This window comes from Zootoca vivipara, chromosome 3, assembly GCF_963506605.1.
Source record: "Zootoca vivipara chromosome 3, rZooViv1.1, whole genome shotgun sequence".
Taxonomy (NCBI): Eukaryota; Metazoa; Chordata; class Lepidosauria; order Squamata; family Lacertidae; genus Zootoca; species Zootoca vivipara.
The window spans coordinates 100,913,695-100,932,967 of NC_083278.1; the positions used below are offsets into that span (position 1 = coordinate 100,913,695).

The 19,273-nt window shown below is 43.8% G+C and overlaps 1 protein-coding gene across 4 annotated transcripts in view; it reads right to left on the minus strand.

The window, feature by feature from the left end:
* The window catches only part of SRBD1 (S1 RNA binding domain 1), a 188,435-nt gene that overhangs the window by 130,086 nt on the left and 39,076 nt on the right, over positions 1-19,273 (minus strand). For all 4 annotated transcript variants that reach the window (XR_009557389.1, XM_035111184.2, XM_060273045.1 and 1 more), the window contains exons 12-14: positions 15,940-16,097; positions 14,261-14,351; positions 12,472-12,579 (exon numbers count right to left, since the gene is read on the minus strand). Coding sequence is in view for 3 of the 4 variants with exons in the window: in XM_035111184.2 (XP_034967075.1) it covers positions 12,472-12,579; positions 14,261-14,351; positions 15,940-16,097 (357 nt within the window). In the remaining variant the exon portion in view is untranslated. The remainder of the gene's footprint in view (positions 1-12,471; positions 12,580-14,260; positions 14,352-15,939; positions 16,098-19,273) is intronic.

Here is a 19,273-nt window from a genome sequence, read left to right on the forward strand (position 1 = left end):
ATATATAACACTTACTAAACCAAACGTAAACTTGGCTTACTAAACCAAACGTAGCAAACTGTGCAATTGTGACACTGGAATCCTTTATCCATTCATATGCTGATGACACAACCTTGATGGCAGAAAGTGAGGAGGAATTAAAGAACCTTTTAATGAGGGTGAAAGAGGATGGTCTGAAGCTCAACACCAAAAAAAAACCAAGATCATGGCCACTGGTCCCATCACCTCCTGGCAAATAGAAGGGGAGGAAATGGAGGCAGTGAGAGATTTTACTTTCTTGAGTTCCATGATCACTGCAGATGGTGACAGCAGTCACGAAATTAAAAGACGCCTGCTTCTTGGGAGAAAAGCAATGGCAAACCTAGACAGCATCTTAAAAAGCAGAGACATCACCTTGCCGCCAAAGGTACATATAGTTAAAGCTATGGTTTTCCCAGTAGTGATGTTATGGAAGTGAGAGCTGGATCATAAAGAAGGCTGATCACCAAAGGATTGATGCTTTTGAATTATGGTGCTGGAGGAGACTCTTGAGAGTCCCATGGACTGCAAGAAGATCAAACCTATCCATTCTTAAGGAAATCAGCCCTGAGTGCTCACTGGAAGGACAGGTCCTGAAGCTGAGGCTCCAATACTTTGGCCACCTCATGAGAAGAGAAGACTCCCTGGAAAAGACTCTGATGCTGGGAAAGATGGAGGGCACAAGGAGAAGGGGATGACAGAGGACAAGATGGCTGGACAGTGTTCTCGAAGCTACCAACATGAGTCTGACCAAACTGCGGGAGGCAGTGGAAGACAGGAGTGCCTGGCGTGCTATGGTCCATGGGGTCACGAAGAGTTGGACATGACTAAACAACAATAAAGAGGCTGGACTTGTTGCTTCCCAAAGGCGGCAAAGGAGTGTGGGGGGTTATTGCAGGAGAGACACTCTGGGGTTGTGTACCGCTGCAGGCATGTCTTGCCTCACCTCTCCTATCTGCCCTGGCTGACCCTGGATGTGGTGTGCTTTATGCCACCTTAACTCAAGTCAGCATAATATACGCCAGCTTCCTGTGCTTGGAATGGCTCCCTAAAACAAGAATTGGGATTGTTTTTAAGGTTCTGTATTTATCTCTGTCCTTCGACAAAGATGCTAGGTTGCCCATCCTGCCATTCTAGGCAAAAACATAAAATAAATACCCAACACAATGATGTCGCTGCTTCACATGACATAAGCAACTCTGTAACAAATGCCAAGAAATCTTCCATGCCTTCTGTGTGTGGTGCTCATGCAGAGACTTTGGGTGGAGCATTTCAGAAGATAACTGATTTTTTTGGGGGGGGGGTGTTGGAGGATCTGCGGCAACTTCCCCAACACACAATGGGAATTGTATGGGGCAATTTGGGTACATGGGGTTGCATCTAATCAAGTTGTCCTGTTCACACAAGGGCTTTCACTTCCCCTCCCCACGTGCCCCCCCCCAATCTGTCCTGGGGGTTCCCTAAACACATACACACCTATAAACAGTTTTTCAGGAAGGGGAAGAGGTGGACGGAAAATTCCATGGTGCAAACCAGGTATCTTCACTGGATACATCCCCATGTCATAATTCTGACTATTTTGCAATTATTATGAAAACATCTTCCCCCAGTCCTGGCTTCTTCTAAGGGCATACACTTTTACGGTCATGATGAATTGGTTCCCAGAAAAATCAGTGGAACAGTAGGACGATTTTAGCCTAATAAAATGAAACCTCTCCTATGTTTCATTTGGAAGAGGACCTTCCAATACAATGCGCTACACATCTTCCTCTGGCTTACTAAACCAAACGTAGCAAACTGTGCAATTGTGACACTGGAATCCTTTATCCATTCATCTATGAACCATGCCCTCAGCACATCTCTGCAAAGAGAAGAACGATCAGATATCTGTCTTCATCTTGTCGGAAAACGATGACATTTTTCCGTAAGAAAAGGGTCCAAATGGCAGGTGTCAAAGAGCTTTAGCTTCACACGTGGTGCTAGGAGGCAGAAAAAACAACAGCAGCGTGTGGTCATGTCAGAACTACACAGTAGCTGCCGTAAGAATGCATATCTGAAAAGAGCAAACCTCAGAGTCTGTTAAATCAATCTAGTGCCAGATGCTGTTATCAGAACAAAGCTGGTGCTGGCGATTCATCCCCCAGCAGAAATACACATCCCAAGTCAGTGGCAGAAAGTGAAGTCCTGAAATGGCAGGTCTTGTGATTAAAAAGGTGACAGTTACCTGCATTTGCCCCCCATTGTTTTCTATTGACAGCAGCATGAGAACAGAGTTTCTGTCTTAAGTAATAAAGCTATTGTGACACAAAGCTCTCCTTTCCTTACTGAAAATAGCACCATAAACATGAACTTCCATAGTCCACTTCCAAATTAATCATCCAGCTAAAGAAAATTCATTTATGCTTTCAGGCTCTCCCAAGCATCATCCCAACCCATAGTTTGTGCTAACCATAGTTTAAAAGCCAAATCACAACTAGAGCTTCCAAATGGTGTAGAGATGCTTGCCTGTTTTTTTGCTTTCTGTCCTGTCAGCACTCAGCTCCCCAAGGTCACTCCCATCTCCATGGCACAAGCAAACAGCCACTAGAGGTAAGAATGGCCAAACATCATACCAAACCACGCTTTGTCAGCTCATCTATTTCTATAAATCAGGGGTGGATAACACATGGGCCGGGCCTCCTGACGTTTCTGAACCACAATGTTCACCATTCCTGATGACTGGCCATCCGAGCTGGGCTAATCGGAGATGTAGCTCAGCAACATATTGAGGGACGCAATTTAGACATCTCTGCCCTAGACAAACTTCAAGGAAGTTGATATGCAGAACTGGGGCACAAATGGAAATAAATGACAAACTAGTCTATAACAATATGGCATTCTCACAGAGATTCTGCAGATGTAGAGCCTGTTCAGATATTCTGCTTTTAAGGTGGTGTGCACCTTAAAAGGTAACGTTAAGAATGAACCAAGTATGTGTTGCAAAAGCCATGCATCTTTCTGCACTCATTAAAGAGTCTAGATTGGCAACAGCTGCCTGATAAAATGTTGGAAAGGGATTTGTTATTGATGCATTTGACTGATTGTAAATCACTTTGTGAGGCCATCGTTCTGAAAAGCAGCACAGAAGCCTTTTAAGTAAATTAATTAATGCACATATGGGCAAGCAAACTTTGACAAGTTAGCTTGCCATGTAATGTTTGGAATAGCCTATGCAGGAAAACAGTCACATAATCATTAATATAGGGTCCCAAGGTAGAAGAAGTGAACCTGAAGCTGCTATCAAGTTTTCTGTAATGCTCATGGGTACAGATTTGGGAAATATGTCATGGGTATAACATTGTTCCCATTCCAGAATGCACAACTGATTCCACCTGCTCAGTGGAGCTTCCAACCTGTTTGTAAATCAAACAGCAGGACCCAACCCTGCCAACAGGTATGGCAAACCAAAGCACTTTTGAAGCTCCGGGGAAATTTAAAAAACTGTGTGTAGTGAGCCATGGAGGCCATCTGTCCAAAGAAAATAAGATATAAAAGAAAAAAGTCCCACAGGGCACATGCAAACCCTCAGGCATGACTAAAGTGGACCACTGGTCCCATACAAACCCTAACAATGCTTATAAATCAGAGCAGGGATCCAATTTGGCTTCCTTGTTCTTCAAGGGTGCGTGACACATAATTTGAGATCATTGTGATGGTAAAATAAGGTTGCTTTGCTTTTCGTTATATGCTTCTATCATTTTATTTTAATTAAAAGAATACCAACTTCAAGATGTCCGGATACTCACAAGAGAAAGATGATACTCTGAGAGACTTGGGCTGTAATCGTATGCATATTCACTTGGAAATTAAGTCACCATTGAAATGAATAGAAATAAATTCCAAGAAAATATGATCAGAAGGCTCAGGGGGTGTGAAACAAAGCTCTTGGCCAGGAGTAGAAGGCGAAGAATGGAAAATATGGCAGAATACATGGCTACTTTTTCCAGTATTAATCTTTATTTCATTAACTTTGCTTACTCTTGTATGTTATTCCATATAAGTCATAGAAGGGTACAAGTTAGTTGGGATTTACACCATCAAATTCATGGCTCAACCTCTTTGACAACTACTTCCACTTTGACAAAATTTACATATATTGGCCTGGTTTGCACATAACACTAACCCATGGTTGATTAAACCATGGCCTTGCCTTACATGCTAACTCTGCCCAGCAGCTTAACTACAGCTTGTTTTCGGCAGAAACCTACAATTTGAAGCCGAGCTTTGTTGTTGGATTACAAGCAACAGGTGAGAGGACTTTTTCTGTGCTAACACTCCGTAAACTTCCTTTTTAAAATAAGCTTTTGATTCTGTGGCTGTTTAATGTATCAATAGTTAGTGTTACTCCTTTGTGTTTCAGCTCCTGTTTTAATGTCTAGTTTTGCTAATTTGTTCTTTAACACTTCTTTGAAGAAGTGTGCATGCACACAAAAGCTCATACCAATGACAAACTTAGTTGGTCTCTAAGGTGCTACTGGAAGGAATTTTTTTTATGTTGTTTCGATTACGTCAGACCAACATGGCTACCTACCTGTAACTTGTTCTTTAATTGTTAGATTATTCCTGCTTTTGTTTTCTTATCATTGGAAGCCACTTTGGGCAACTCCTTTACGTGTGTGTTGGGGGTGGGGAGCAGGCTATAAAGTTTTTTAATGAAGAAAAATAAACAAATTTGATTTTTGCACCCCTTATTTGTCTTTGCTTATCAAATGCCAACAGAATGATCCAACAGAGCTTCTATCGCTTACGGTATTTGTATGCCAATAACAGACTGCATGTTTTTTTAAAAATCCTGCTCCGTCTGTCATAAAGAATATTGCTGTTTGCTGGCAGGCAGTAATGGGACTGGGCAGATCCAGTCAATACATTTAACGTCCAGCAGAACAACAAAAAGAAAAGCAGGCTCAAAAACGAAATTGCATGTTCTGCTAGAATATATCATTGTGAAGCTAAAGAAAAAGAGAGAGAAAAGATATGCAAGACTACCATTAGGAGCGGAAGGAGCATAAAGAGAGCCAAGCCATCCAGCAAAATATTATATATAAAAATGTATTTTTCAAAACAATTCCTGAAGTGTTTCTCATCAGCCCTAAAGACCTAAAGTCAGGAAAAATTATACTGATAGCCACATGGCAACATGAACGGATACCGTGAAACACTCTGAAATCATGCCGTTGTCTTCCTTCAGGCCTGTTTTTCGTGTCTTCTCTTCATTGCTCTCATCGTCAGAGTCCTAAAGATCATTTGTGCCAGTTATCGAACACATCTGCTCGGCATCTGTCATCGCAGATGCTGATCTGAATCCAAACCGGCTCCAAATATTGGGACGTCTGATCATCACCACTGCTTCACTCCCTCCAAGACAGAAGAGCAGAGATACAACCCTGCTTTCGGAGATCACACTTACTCCCCATTAAAGCAGCGTTAAATCAGCCCAGGGTGTTCCAGTGACATCATACATCTAATCACTGTAGATCTTCAGAAATTGTTTTAACGCAGCTTAGGAAATGACAAACACAGGACCCAGGCAGAAATCTCCTGGGGAAGAGATGGACGCTACATTTGGCCAGAGCGGGGCGAAATGTGACAGGACACAGGAAATCCACAATTAGGATCTCTGTGGGTTTTCATTTTACCAACCAGCAGCCACACGCAGCTGCTTTGAAAATGGTACCAGAGGAAGGGGTGCTTAATCCTTCTTCCTATGCCACTTCCCAATCTAAATCCCCCTCCCAATCTGCTATTAAATCTATGTGGGGGAATAGCAGCATTGGAAGTGAATTAGATAAGAGATATGGCATGGGAAGAAAAGGTCTAAATAAAGGCCAGTGGAAGCACATAGTATCCTCAGGCAACCAAGAGAGCTTAAGCACCCCAGTCAACACCATTGCTTGTGCCAGTCATGGGCCGCACATCATTTAAATTTCCCCACAATGCCCTGGAGTGCCTGCCATGTCATCATTGTAGCAGCACTGTAGGAAATTTTAAAGGCAGCCTTGAGTCCACTGGTGGCTGTTGTAGGACCCTGCAGCCAAAGGTGGCTTCAGCAGAGGCATAAATGCCCATCTTGTAATGCCTAGTAAACGTCTTGGAATATGCCCATGTGGCTGCCCTACAAGTGTCAGCTAGGGTGGTGTTAGTGCAGAATGCAGCAGAGTTTGCTGCTGCCCTGGTAGAATGGGCATGGTAGATTCAGAAGTCATAGGCCAAAGAGATGCACACCCTAAGCCACCTAGATAAAGTGGAAGGGTTACGGTTTTTGCTCAGTGAGGTAGGGCATTGGACCTTTAAAATACCCCCTTCTAAGTTGCTTCCAAATTTCCCCCTTCCCTTAACATAGAAAGCATACTGCTGGTAAGTTAAAAATGCTTTACTTACAAACTCTTCAAAGGTCAGATTCATGCAATTTCCCCCCCCCCCCCATACAGCAGCAAGAAAAGAGAGGCAGTATAACTTGGGTTCCAAAATGGTAAATGTTTCTAAATTTTTAAGCCATGTAGTCTAAGCTTGGAACATCCAATTTGGACCTCCTTACCGGTAGAGTTCACATGGTAGAAGTGAGAGAACTAAGAGTTTGGTAACCCTTCCCCCCAAGGTGAGGGGAGTGACCTATTTAAGCCTGCCACGACAGCTTGCTCTATGTTCTTGATCCCTTCATGCATTCCCAGTCACTCCAATCCATCTCACCACTACAATTTCCCTTCCCTACCCCTTATAGCATGGTGCAGGAATCAAGAGAAACATTGTCTGGCTTCACAGTTTTTTATCACATTGTGATTTTTGCATAGTGCATGCACATGCACACACACACACACACACACCATGATTTGTGATATATTGCCAGGTCAAAAATTATGAAACCAATATCACAATATGGACTTCAAACCAGTTTTGGACGATATATTCCCCAGCCCTACCCAATCTATAAATAATTGTTTGAAATAATGAAACACCCAAATTGATTGAACATGCCACTGCTGGCTGAAGAGGGCAACGTAGCAAGATATGTTTTACATTATAAACCGACCTGTGATCTTCAGATGAAGGGTGATATGGAAAGTTGTTGTTGTTACTGTAATTGTTGTTATTATTACTATTAATGTTTCAGCCCTAGCACTGCATGGGTGAAAATATACAGAGTAGACTCATCAAGGGAACTGCACCATTGGTCTCCCCAAAATCTCCTTTCCAAAGTTCTTCCACACAGTAGTGAGGCAAGAGTGTTCCAGCGAAGGCACACGTCTAAACCATTTCTCCGAAACGCTTCTTAGCAGGTTCAAATGTCAAACAACATTTTATCAAATGCTAATTCTAGCGCATTCCAACCAAAAGTACTAAATAGCTTCCGATTTGCAGGCTGACTAATTTGTTTGCCAAATAATTAATTGCATTTAATTAAATGAGACAATTCAATTGGGCTAGAGAGGGAAAAGGTTGCGTTTGGAGGGGGCACTGCACGTCAACTGCAGGAATAATTTCAGAAACAATGAAATAAGAACAGACACCGACATGGTGGGGGGGGGGGGGAGAGCTATTTCGAATCAGTTATTCAAACTGGCTTGGCTCCTGAGATCCCACAAGAGTTCCTGAGATTCAAAACATATTAGTTTCATAGTGGAGAGACTCGGTTCAATGATAGGTAGATAGGTAACCATCCATTTTGTTTTCCATTCTGAATTAAAGGCCTCAAGTAATAATATATTGCTAGAAAAAGTAAAAGCAGGGGAAGGCTGTTACGAAGGTGATATCACACACTTCCATTTATTGAAGCAGTTTAAAAATCCTGCCAGACAAAATGTTTAGTAGGTTCCAGGACTTCCTTTTTCCACCGACTGTAAATAATATTTGGGAGTACTGTATCTCATTTCCAAACCTTTAAAATGTCAAAACCCGTAAGAGCACATTTTTAGTGCAGGTCAGTATGTAGGACTGTAACTGATCTTAGCAATTTGTCGGAAGGTCCATGAGGACTAGGCAAGGATTTGCCTCCTAGATTACAAAAGTTGGCATGCTGGATTCGCATTAAGAATATCTAATATAAAGGCTTGCTATGCAAGGCAGAGGAGTCCCAAGTCATTCATGAACATTAAGAGCTGGAAAGTGGTAAGTAGATGTGTAAGAACATCTTAATGAATCGGGCCCATCGCCCATCTAGTCCAGCATCCTGTTCTCACAGTAACCAACCAGATGCCTGTGAGAAACCAGCAAAGTCTTCCACTGCCTCCCAGTTTGGTCAAACTCATGTTGGTATTTACTAGTTTTAAGAGTATTATTATTATTATTATTATTATTATTATTATTATTATTAACAAAAATCAAGAAAGTACTTGTTTACCTGGAATTTTTGAAAGCCAACTTTTCTAGAGGAAGGCAACGAAGAAAAAAAATTAAGCTGCAATCCCAAACACTTACTTGTTAATGTGCCACTTACTTGGGAGTAAGTCCCACTGAATTCATTGGGATTTACTTCCGAGTAGGCATGCATCAGGATTGTGCTGCTAGTAAGTGATTGTGATAATTGCAAAGGTGAACAAAAAGCAAAATAAAATAAAAATAACCCTGTTGTTCTCTAATGGCCCCCATCCCAACTTGAAACAAACTGATTTACTGCAGCAAGCAAAAGCTTGTAAAAGGACGCAAGACAGCTGAAACATTTGACAGGCATTATTAAAAGCCAGGGGATTTGTATCAGCCATTTTCCTTTAAAAGGTGCTTTGAAGTTGGCTATCTTTCATGTACTTCTTTCATGGCACATTAACAAAGAAAACCGAGCGGAGGTAAATCAAGTCCCAAGGTCACCTCTAGAGTTACAGCACCCTGGGTACCCTGATGAATTGAGAATCAATGCTGCATGAAAAGCAAATATAATAATAAAAACTATGGGCTGTTAACCAATCAAGTTTTACAAGTGGATCTGAACCCTTTTTATCTGCAACCGGAGCAAATACATCTTAATCCCCCCCCCCCACCATGGTCTTGAAATATAATTATCATAATGCAAACCCCGAACGTTAAATCACCCTTCAAACTGAGAGTGCTGTGAAGCAGAAAAGTAAATGTAATTAGGCTGTGTGAAACATTAGAAACAGAGGAGGGCAAGAGGAACTTGAAAGTGGCAAAGTCCGAAGAGACTAATGCAGATATTTGGAAATGTAACACACATTAAAGTCGAAAGGGAGATGTAAAGGTTTGCACAGACACATATAAAATACAAAAGAACGAGAACCGTAAACTAAAACTTTCGCCAGTAAGGGGCCCACTTCAAAGCTAGGAAGTGATTCCATGAGAAAAGACCAAAGCGTTTAATACTGATATTTAAGTTGCTTAAGCAATGGAGTAGAATGCACTGGAAATTAGACGCTCAGTGGATTTTGCTTAATCTCTTTCGGCATAGTTAAATGCTCCCAGATGACCGGTGGCTGCAAATACTACCAATTTCTCGAAAGCTGGAACAGGGAGAAGTGCTTACCCAAAGTGCATGAATAAGCACATGGCTCAAAAACTAATAATACAGGCAAATTTCAGGGAAGACAAGCGACAAATACAGAAAATCTGTACGTATTCTTTACTTGGTAATGCTGTTTTCATCAGCCAGCGGTCAAGGGTGGTTGAAGATGCACTAAGGGCACAATCCTACGTACATCAACAAAGAAGAAAGTCCATTGAGTTTCATGGGACATTCCCTCAAAGTAAATGTGTAGAAGATTGCGGACTTGGTCCATCAAAATCCATTCCATTTCAACATAAACATTTTCAGAGTCATCCCACATATTTCAGTGAGATAAGCTAGAATTAGGGAAGGGCCATGGCTCAGTGCCAGGGCACCTGCTTTCCATGCAGAAGGCCCCAGCTTCAATCCTCGGTATCTACAGGTAGAACTGGGGATGTTCCATGACTGAAAATTTGGAGAGCCACTGCCAGTCAATGCAGACACTACTGAGCTAGATGGACTGACAATAAGGCAGCTTCCAATGATCTAATTCCATTCAAGAGACGGTTTCCATCTTAACTCCATTTACCCAGGTGTAAGCCCAGTTGGTGCTGGAGGAGACTTTTGAGAGTCCCGTGGACTGCGAGAAGATAAAACCTATCCATTCTTAAGGAAATCAGTCCTGAGTGCTCACTGGAAGGACAGATTGTGAAGCTGAGGCTCCAATACTTTGGCCACCTCATGAGAAGAGAAGACTCCCTGGAAAAGACCCTGATGCTGGGAAAGATGGAGGGCACTAGGAGAAGGGGGCGACAGAGGACGAGATGGTTGGACAGTGTTCTCGAAGCTACCAACATGAGTTTGACCAAACTGCGGGAGGCAGTGGAAGTCAGCGTGCTCTGGTCCATGGGCTCACGAAGAGTCGGACACGACTAAACAACTAAACAACAACAATAATAATAAATAAAACACCAATCAACTATCTGTTGTATGTGCACAGACCTGCTAAAACAGAGCATACAAAGAATAAGGCCCCTATTAATTTCAGAGGCAGATATAATGAAATGAATGGGACGTGTTGCAGTATTGGATGGGCGAGATGGTTGGACAGTGTTCTCGAAGCTACCAACATGAGTCTGACCAAACTGCGGGAGGCAGTGGAAGAGAGAAGTGCCTGGCGTGCTCTGGTCCATGGGGTCACAAAGAGTCGGACACAACAAAATGACTAAACAACAACAACCCCAGATGGGCTCAATAGCACTTACAGGACATGGTTAAGATTTCACTGTTGGCCAATTGACCTCAGTGGGATTTATCTAAGTCAGCGTTTCTCAACCGCTGTTCCACGGCACACTAGTGTGCCGCGAGATGCTGGCTGGTGTGCCGCGACGTGCGGCGACGAGAAGGGCGATTTGCATTGTCACGTGCCTGGCGGCCGCCAATGCACTACACTGTCCCACTGGAAAGCAATATTTCTCCTCCTCTTTCCCAAAGCTCGGTGCAAACGAGCCTGGCGGCCGCCAATACACATCACTGACACGCCGGAAAGCAATATTTCTCCTCCTCTTTCCCAAAGCTCAGTGCAAATGAGCCTGGAGGCCGCCAATACACAACACTGACCCGCCGGAAAGCAATATTTGGCAAGTGTTTCTTACAGTCATAATTATAATATAGGGCGGCACAGAGTTACATTTTTTAACTTTTTTAATGGTGGTGTGCCTCGTGATTTTTTTCACGGAACAAGTGTGCCGTGGCCCAAAAAAGGTTGAGAAACACTGATCTAAGTAAACACACAGAAGATTTCAGCCTGAAGCACTTCACTTTCTATTATTAAGATAGGCTGTGGTAGTGGTACATCTGCAGTAGCACGCCTTCCTCTGCCCCAGCTGCAACAAATCATGTCTCTCCATTATAGGTCTCTATAGCCACAGCAGGCGCTACAATCTCCCAACTTCAACCCCAAAGGTGCATTCCACCATTGCCTCCCGAGGCAGGTGGATGATGACAAAAACATGTCATCTAGAAAATCATAATTTGTGGTGCATTGCCCAGTCTAGTCAGGAACTATGGTGGCGCTGTGGTCTAAACCACTGAGCTTCTTGGGCTTGCCAATCAGAAGGTTGGCAGTGCGAATCAACGCTATGGGGTGAGTGCCCGTTGCTCTGTCCCAGCTGCTGCCAACCTAGCAGTTCGAAAGCACGCCAATGCAAGTAGATAAATAGGTACCGCTGTGGTGGGAAGGTAAACGGCATTTCCATGCGCTCTGGTTTCTGTCACAGTGTCCCGTTGCACCAGAAGCAGTGTAGTCATGCTGGGCACATGACCTAGAAAGCTGTCTGTGAACAAACACCGGCGCCCTTGGCCTGAAAGTGAGATGAGAGCTGTAACCCCATAATCACCTTGGACTGGACTTAACCGTCCAGGGGTCCTTTACCTTTACCTTTACCTTTATGAAGACAATCAGGTCTACATCTGTGTTCCCAATTTGCCTACGGTACAATGATTAACATTTGCATTCATTGCTCCAATCAGTTTTGCCCCTGGCCTCAGCCAGCTGAAAAGTGTTCCCCATTCCTGTGCTGTACCATGACCATAATTATTGGGACTATCAATGAACTGTTTCCTTCAGTTTGCTTCTACAGGCCCTCTAGAGCAGGCATCCCCAAACTTCGGCCCTCCAGATGTTTTGGACTACAATTCCCATCTTCCCCGACCACTGGTCCTGTTAGCTAGGGATCATGGGAGTTGTAGGCCAAAACATCTGGAGGGCACAGTTTGGGGGTGCCTGCTCTAGAGACTAATGATGATGATGATGGTGATGTTCAATGTCTCTTTGTTTGTTTTGAGGTTTTGCCTGAAAACAGCTGGACCGAGCAGAAGGAGATACATGGGGAAATTGCCATCTCAAAAAACAGCAACAACAAAAACCTTATAGAAACTACATTTCTACGAAAGCAAAGACCACGCTTCATAAATTTTCTTACCAGTAAGTGACATCCAAAGGCGCAAAGTATTTCTTCGTAATCAAGTCAGCAAAGTAAGCTTCTGTTTCCCTACAAGCCGTTCCATTGCCAATCACAACGGTGCCACAGCTTTCAGAGGGAGGGAAAAAGAGAATACTAAGGTTGAGAAAGTATGAAGTCACCATGGCACCATCTGACCCAGTAGGAGGCACTGTTGCTTCCTCCACCAACAGATCAGAGAGAAGAAGATGCACCTGGCTCAACAATATGGAATGAGTAAAAGGTCAACCTACCTGAGTTAACATGAAGAGGCCACCTAACATAATACATTGTTTCAGATAGTGGAGATGCAAAGAGCTGGTGTTTGTTTGTTTGTTTGTTTATAAGCTCATATAGTGTACCACCCTTAAGCAAACTAACTGGGAAAACTAACCCCGATTTTTACAAATGAAATAAAAGAAAAGTATTTTAGAATGAAAAATTGTGCAGGTAAGCGTGAACTTCTCCTTCAACTCTTTATCCTGCTTCCATTCATGTATATCTATTTTTATCACTTGATTGGACCAGAAAATGCAATGGGAAGCTGTAATAACACAGGCTACCATAATTATTTCATGGGCTGAGAATGCGGGTAGTATCTTCTCACAAGACAACGTTGCACGATTAACATTGATAAGGGGAGGGGCAGCCCTGTTATCCTGAAATGAATTAATGCACAATGCATCTCCCATACATTCCTGAACAAAGAGAGAACTCTGACAACTCCATTACTGTGAATGGAGATGGAAGCGCTGCACACATCCATTAATGAAGAAAGAGGAATGATGCTCCCTGGTCCAGTTGAGATATCTCAGCTTCACAGCATACCTGAATGCAGTGTGGAAGTATCCCATTAACCATGGTTTCCCATTTCATCCAAACAGGGAAACAATGGAACAAGCCAGACGTTAAACCACAGTTTGAAGCTGGTTCAAGATGAAGTGGGAACCTATGGTTAAAGGAAGGTAATTTCATAATGCATTCAAGTACCCAAAGAAGGGAGCAAGGAAGGTTCATTCATACCTCAGTTTATGAAGCCAGGATAAGATTGAGCAAACATGGCCCCTTTCTTACCACATTTCATTGGTAGCATCATTGCTCAGCAAGACAGGGAATGTTGGCCCTGTTGTCTCAGCAACAGACATGTGCTCCTCTCCCTCTTCACGATACCCTACTAATGGTTGAAAAAGGCTGCCAAAAAGCGGGGGAGGCAGATTTCTAGGGCCACCAAACAGGATTGCAAAAAGGCACCCCTTCCATTTCGGTTCAGCTCCTTACCTTTCAAGTCCCAGACTGCAGAATCCAGGACCGGCAGCCGTGAGATACCGGAAGTTGCGTCGACATAACTTCCAGTGTCATTTTGCCCTCCTATGGGCACCAAAAATTGCCGCCGCCGGCTTCGAAATTCGTTTCTACGCATGTCAGGAAGTGCATCGACGCAACTTCCGGTGTCGCTCTGCCCATCTATGGGCACCAAAAATGGCCGCCGCTGACACCGGAAGTCGCGTCTATGCACTTCCGGACATGCATAGATGCGACTTTTGAAGCCGGTGGCAGCCATTTTTGTGCCCATAGAAGGGCAAATCAGAAAAAAAAAATGGCCACCGGCAGGAGAAAATAACGGAGAAAAACAGGAGACGAAGTGATACGGGGGACCACCGGGAAAAGGTAAGTAAAAACGGGGGTTTCCCGGGGAAAACGGGGTACTTGGCAGCTATGTTCAGCTCTAATACACAGGCAGACCAAAAGAGTGAAGGTTTGTTTAACATACTTGTAATCCAGCAGAAGTGTCCGTATCTTCTCAGCTTCACGGAATCCTTTACCAGAGTGTAAATAGACAACATCAGTATGAAGTATTTGGCCTAAGGTGACAAGAAATGAAAAGCGATCTAGTTAGGAAGAATCAACTTGGTGGTCCATTTCATATGCAACACTAAACCATGGTTTGGTGATACTGGAACAAATTTCAGCAAGCTTCAGGCTCATGCATGCGCCCCTCCTCTCTCTTGCTGTGCTGCAGCTGCAAACAGGAGCTTTTGCTTCCTGTTTTAAACAAACCAGAGTTTCTCACTGTGTGCAAAATGAGGGGACACTGGTTAACTATGGATACATACCATGGTGCCCTCTGGGTGCTATTCAGCAATGCTGGGTGGGGATCGACTCCAACATCACCTGCTATTTCTGCTATAAACTATGGTTTGTTGAAACAAGCCAGGATCAAGCCTTAGTTTATGAACCCGGCTTGCTTACAAACCATTGCTTAAACTAACCAGTGTTACCCCAGTTCAAACACAACCAGGATCGCTAGTTACTTTAAAACTGGGAGGGAAAACTTCCAACCTCTGCATAGCTGCATCAGAGGAGAAAAGAAACACAGAAGCCCAAAGCTTATTCTTGTAGGGCTGAACCATGATTCAGGGTTGCACCCAAAACAAGCCATTCTTTTAGGAAAGGCTTGTAGCGCAGTTTTCAAGACGGCAAAGATCTGTGTTGCATGTCTCAACAAAAGGAGTTTGGAGAAGGACTGCAGCGCAGTTGGTAGAGCATCTGCTTTGCAAACAGAATGTCCCAGTTTTAGGGCTCGGATAAACTCCTGCTTAAAACCTGGAGAGCCGCTGCCAGTCCGTGCTGACAATATTGAGCTAAATGGACTAATGGTCTGATTCAGTATAAGGCAGCTTCCGATGTTCCTTTTAATTCTTGGCATTCAAGTGTCTTCTTCCAAGTTTACATTCAAGCATCTCCTTAAATGCACCTGTGTTTTATCCTGGCTTATCCTGAATCACCTTTTATTCTACCGTGTCTTCCCTTTTACTTTACATTCCCTCCCTTGTTCTCTAATGTGCCTAAAAGGAATCACAACGTGTGCAGGAATAAAACAGTGGAAGGAAAGTGGAGATAGCAGTAACAAAAGACTGAGCTTCTTTATTTTGAAATTCCCTGCCAAAGGACCAGATAAGTCCAGAATGCATTGGGCTACAAACTATTAGAAATCAAACTAATTAATTTATCCCTTTGCTTCCCTCTCCCACCCCCCATTTGCCTGGGGTTTCTCTCTTCTGCTGCATAGCCTAAAGCAGGCATCCCGAAACTGTGGCCCTCCAGATGTTTTGGCCTACAACTCCCATGATCCCTAGCTAACAGGACCAGTGGTCGGGGAAGATGGGAATTGTAGTCCAAAACATCTGGAGGGCCGAAGTTTGGGGATGCCTGGCCTAAAGCATTAGCCCACATGGGTAGCCCATGTAATGGGCTTTCAGATGTTGCAGGACTCCTATGACACACACACACACACACACACACACACACACACACACACACCCCGCAAGCATAGCTAATGGTCACAGAAGATGGGAGCTATAGTCCGACACCATCTGCAGAGCATGACGTTAGCTACACATGTCCTGATAACACAACTAGTGCTTCTCACAGCTGGAGCACCACACTTACTGGTTGGTGAAATGATGGCCAGTTTGCAACCATGTTTGTAGCCAGGATCAACTCCCATCAAGGTCCGTCCTCTTACAGGGCTCATGAGAAGCAACTGGCGGAGGTTCCTTCCAAACATCATTACAGATTCCTTCTCTGCGTCTGAAGTCAATTTAGATCTAAGAAAGGAGTGTAGCAAAAAACCAAAGTTATTTCATCACAGGTAGGCAAAATTGCATATTGGGTTCCTCACGCCAACACTCCATTGCCCTTTTCCATGACTTTTTCATCTCTCCTACTCTTACCTTTTAATGAGCAAATACTCCCCCCCCCAAGTCTGTTTTGATGCAGCGTGGATGACTGCCTACAAGACTTAACATTTGCACATGCATTTGTTCTGAAAGACAACACTTCATGCTTGTAATTGTTTTTGTTTTGTTTTTTTAAAATGAAGTTAGTTAAAAAAGAATCTATAGGAGAAACTGTTCAGGCACTTAAAATTCGACAGTACACTTACTGTGGACTGTGACTCAGCTTCTTCATTGCCTGAGTGAATTACATTCTCAAGGAAACTCTGCTCTTGCTTCAAAGGAAACTTTTGCCTCCTCCCTTACTTGCATCTATGGCAGAGGTGAGGAGCCTCTGGCCCAGGGGCCAAATGAGGCCCTTTTTGTCTGGCCTTTGCGACTTGTTGCAGGCCATCTGCTGTAGCCAACGTAGTGGCCTCCAGATGTTGTTTGACTCCAGCTCCCATCACCCCACGCAGCTTGTACAATGGGTCGAGGTGAAGGGAGTTGTAGTCTAGCAATATAGGGAGGGCATCACATAAGTACTTTATTATACAGAAAGGATTCAGTACAGGCTACTCCCCATTTATGTGGAGGTTGCATTCTGGGTCATTGTGCACACACAAGCCCTTTCCACCCCCTTTCCCGGCCACTTCCAGGTAGCTGTGATGCGTGCATGCACATGTGTGACAACCAGACACATGTAAATTGGTCATTGCCTGCACAGATTTCTCTTGGCTCCTAAACAGTGTTTTGCTTCTACAACTTATTCCTTCCTCCCCTCTCCCCACATGCTCCTCTGGGAGGTCCTCTGGAGCCAACTTGATGGCATGTGGAGAGCTGTAGGGGAAAGAAGAGGAGGGGGATGTTTCATTGCGCAACTGGAAGTCTCCTGCGCTAGCTGAACAAAGGCACTGGATATTCGTTGTAGATGTTGACTGCTGACTAACAGGGCTACTGTTCAGAATGTAGAAGGGGTTGTTTTTAGAGAGGATGTGGCTGGGTTGGAGTTCCTGAATGGTGGTATTTCAAATAAACAAGAATTCTACATTTTTTTTATAAAAAAAAAAGCCTAAAAAGCTTTTAATTCCCATTTCATTTCTGCAGCACCAAAACGCCACTTCAGCTGGTTACAAAAGCCATTATATTGTCATTGGTGAAACAGATTGCTTCATAGTCTAGTCAGTACAGCAACCGTGGCAGAGTTGAGCCCAATATTATGACTATGAGGTCATTAATTTAGGAAGGGGGGGGGAATGACAGCTAAAAAGATACTTATAGCTAGAGCAATTAGCCTCCACGAATCCCTCCAGAGAAGTATGAGAAATGGGATTAGAGCGACATGATGGAGCACATTACCGAAACAGTGATTGTGTAATGGATACAATAAAACAATTTTAGCAGCATAGCAGTTTGCATCAAGACCATTATAACCATCTGATGTATTACTCAATATGGGGGGGGGGGGCTCACAATATGGTGCTGTCATTAAAAATGTTAAGGAAATTGCAGTTTGCATACACAAACTGTCAAATTCTTCCCCCATTTACAATGCATTTTTTTTATCATTAAGTTATTTCCCACCATGCTAGCTGCCAGGGGAAATGTGTCTTTCAACTTGCCATTTTTTGTGTGCATATTCTTGTGATCTAAAGAACAAATCAGGAAACCGTCGCTACTAAAAGAGCATGTGTCAAAAACTCTTCAATTAGATCGATCCTACACAGGTCTACTTGGAAGTACAGATTACTGCAACGTGCTATACGTGGGGCTGCCTCTGAAGACAGTTTGGAAACTTCAAATGGTGCAATTCAGAGGCCAGGTTGCTCACCGGGACAAGACAGTTTGAGCATATGTTGCCAACCTTGGCCCAGCTGCACTGGCTGCCAATGAGTTCTGACCTACAAAGTCTTAAACGGCTCAGGACTGCAATGCCTCACAGACTCTCCCTGGGCCCTACAGTCTGAGGTCCATTTTCATGTGCTTCATCTACAAGAGGTCCAGAGGGTGGCAACACGAGAACAGGCCTTTTCTGTGGTGGCTCCCCACTTGTGGAAAGCTCTCCCCGGGGAGGCGTTCTGACTCCTTTGCTATTTATCTTTAGCCACCAGGCAAAACTATTCCTCTTCTCCCAGGTCTAATTAAACAATTGCCCTTTTAATTTTGTTGGGGAGAGACTTGTTTTTGTTTGTCACTATGGTATGTATTTATATATCGTAAACCACCCTGTGATTCTCAGATGAACGGCAGTAAAGAAATCAATCAATCAATACTGATTGCAGCAGGGATTACTTCTGAGTGAGGACTAAGGCATCAAGCAATCTCCTTCATGAAATATACTGAAATATCACAATATATGCAATAAGGATGGAGGTATGTAGAGGCATCGGCTGGATTCACGGACTTTCCTGCATCATGATTTTTGCATAGCACAGGCATGCACACAAACACACACACATCATGATTCACGATATATAAATATATTGCCAGGTAAAAAATTCTGAAATCAAAGTATCACAATATGGACTTCAAACTGGTTTTGGACTGTATATTGATATATCACCCAGCCCCAGTGAGTAGTGCCTTTGCTTCTAAATATTTAAGCAAATACTTTTTACAGTGGTACCTTGGTTTACAACCACAATTGCTTCCGGAAGTCTGTTCATAAACTGAAGCGTTCATAAACTGAAGCGAACTTTCCCATTGAAAGTAATGGAAAGTGGATTAATCCGTTCCAGACAATGAAAAACACCTGGGCGCTGCGGACGCTCCGATGCCTTCATGGAGGCCCGGAGTGAAGGCCCGGCCTTGGCGAAGGCATCAGAGCACTTCCGTGGCTGCGACCCAGTCGCGGAAGCGCTCCGATGCCTTCGCCAAGGCCCGGAGCAAAGACCCAGCCTTGGCGAAGGCATCGGAGTGTCCGCAGCCACGGAAGCGCTCCGATGCCTTCGCCAAGGCCGGACCTTCGCTCCAGTGCTCCACAAAGGCATCGGAGTGCTTCCGTGGCTGCGGCCCAGTCGCGGAAGCGCTCCAATGCCTTCACAGAGGCCTCCGTAGGCCTCGGAAAC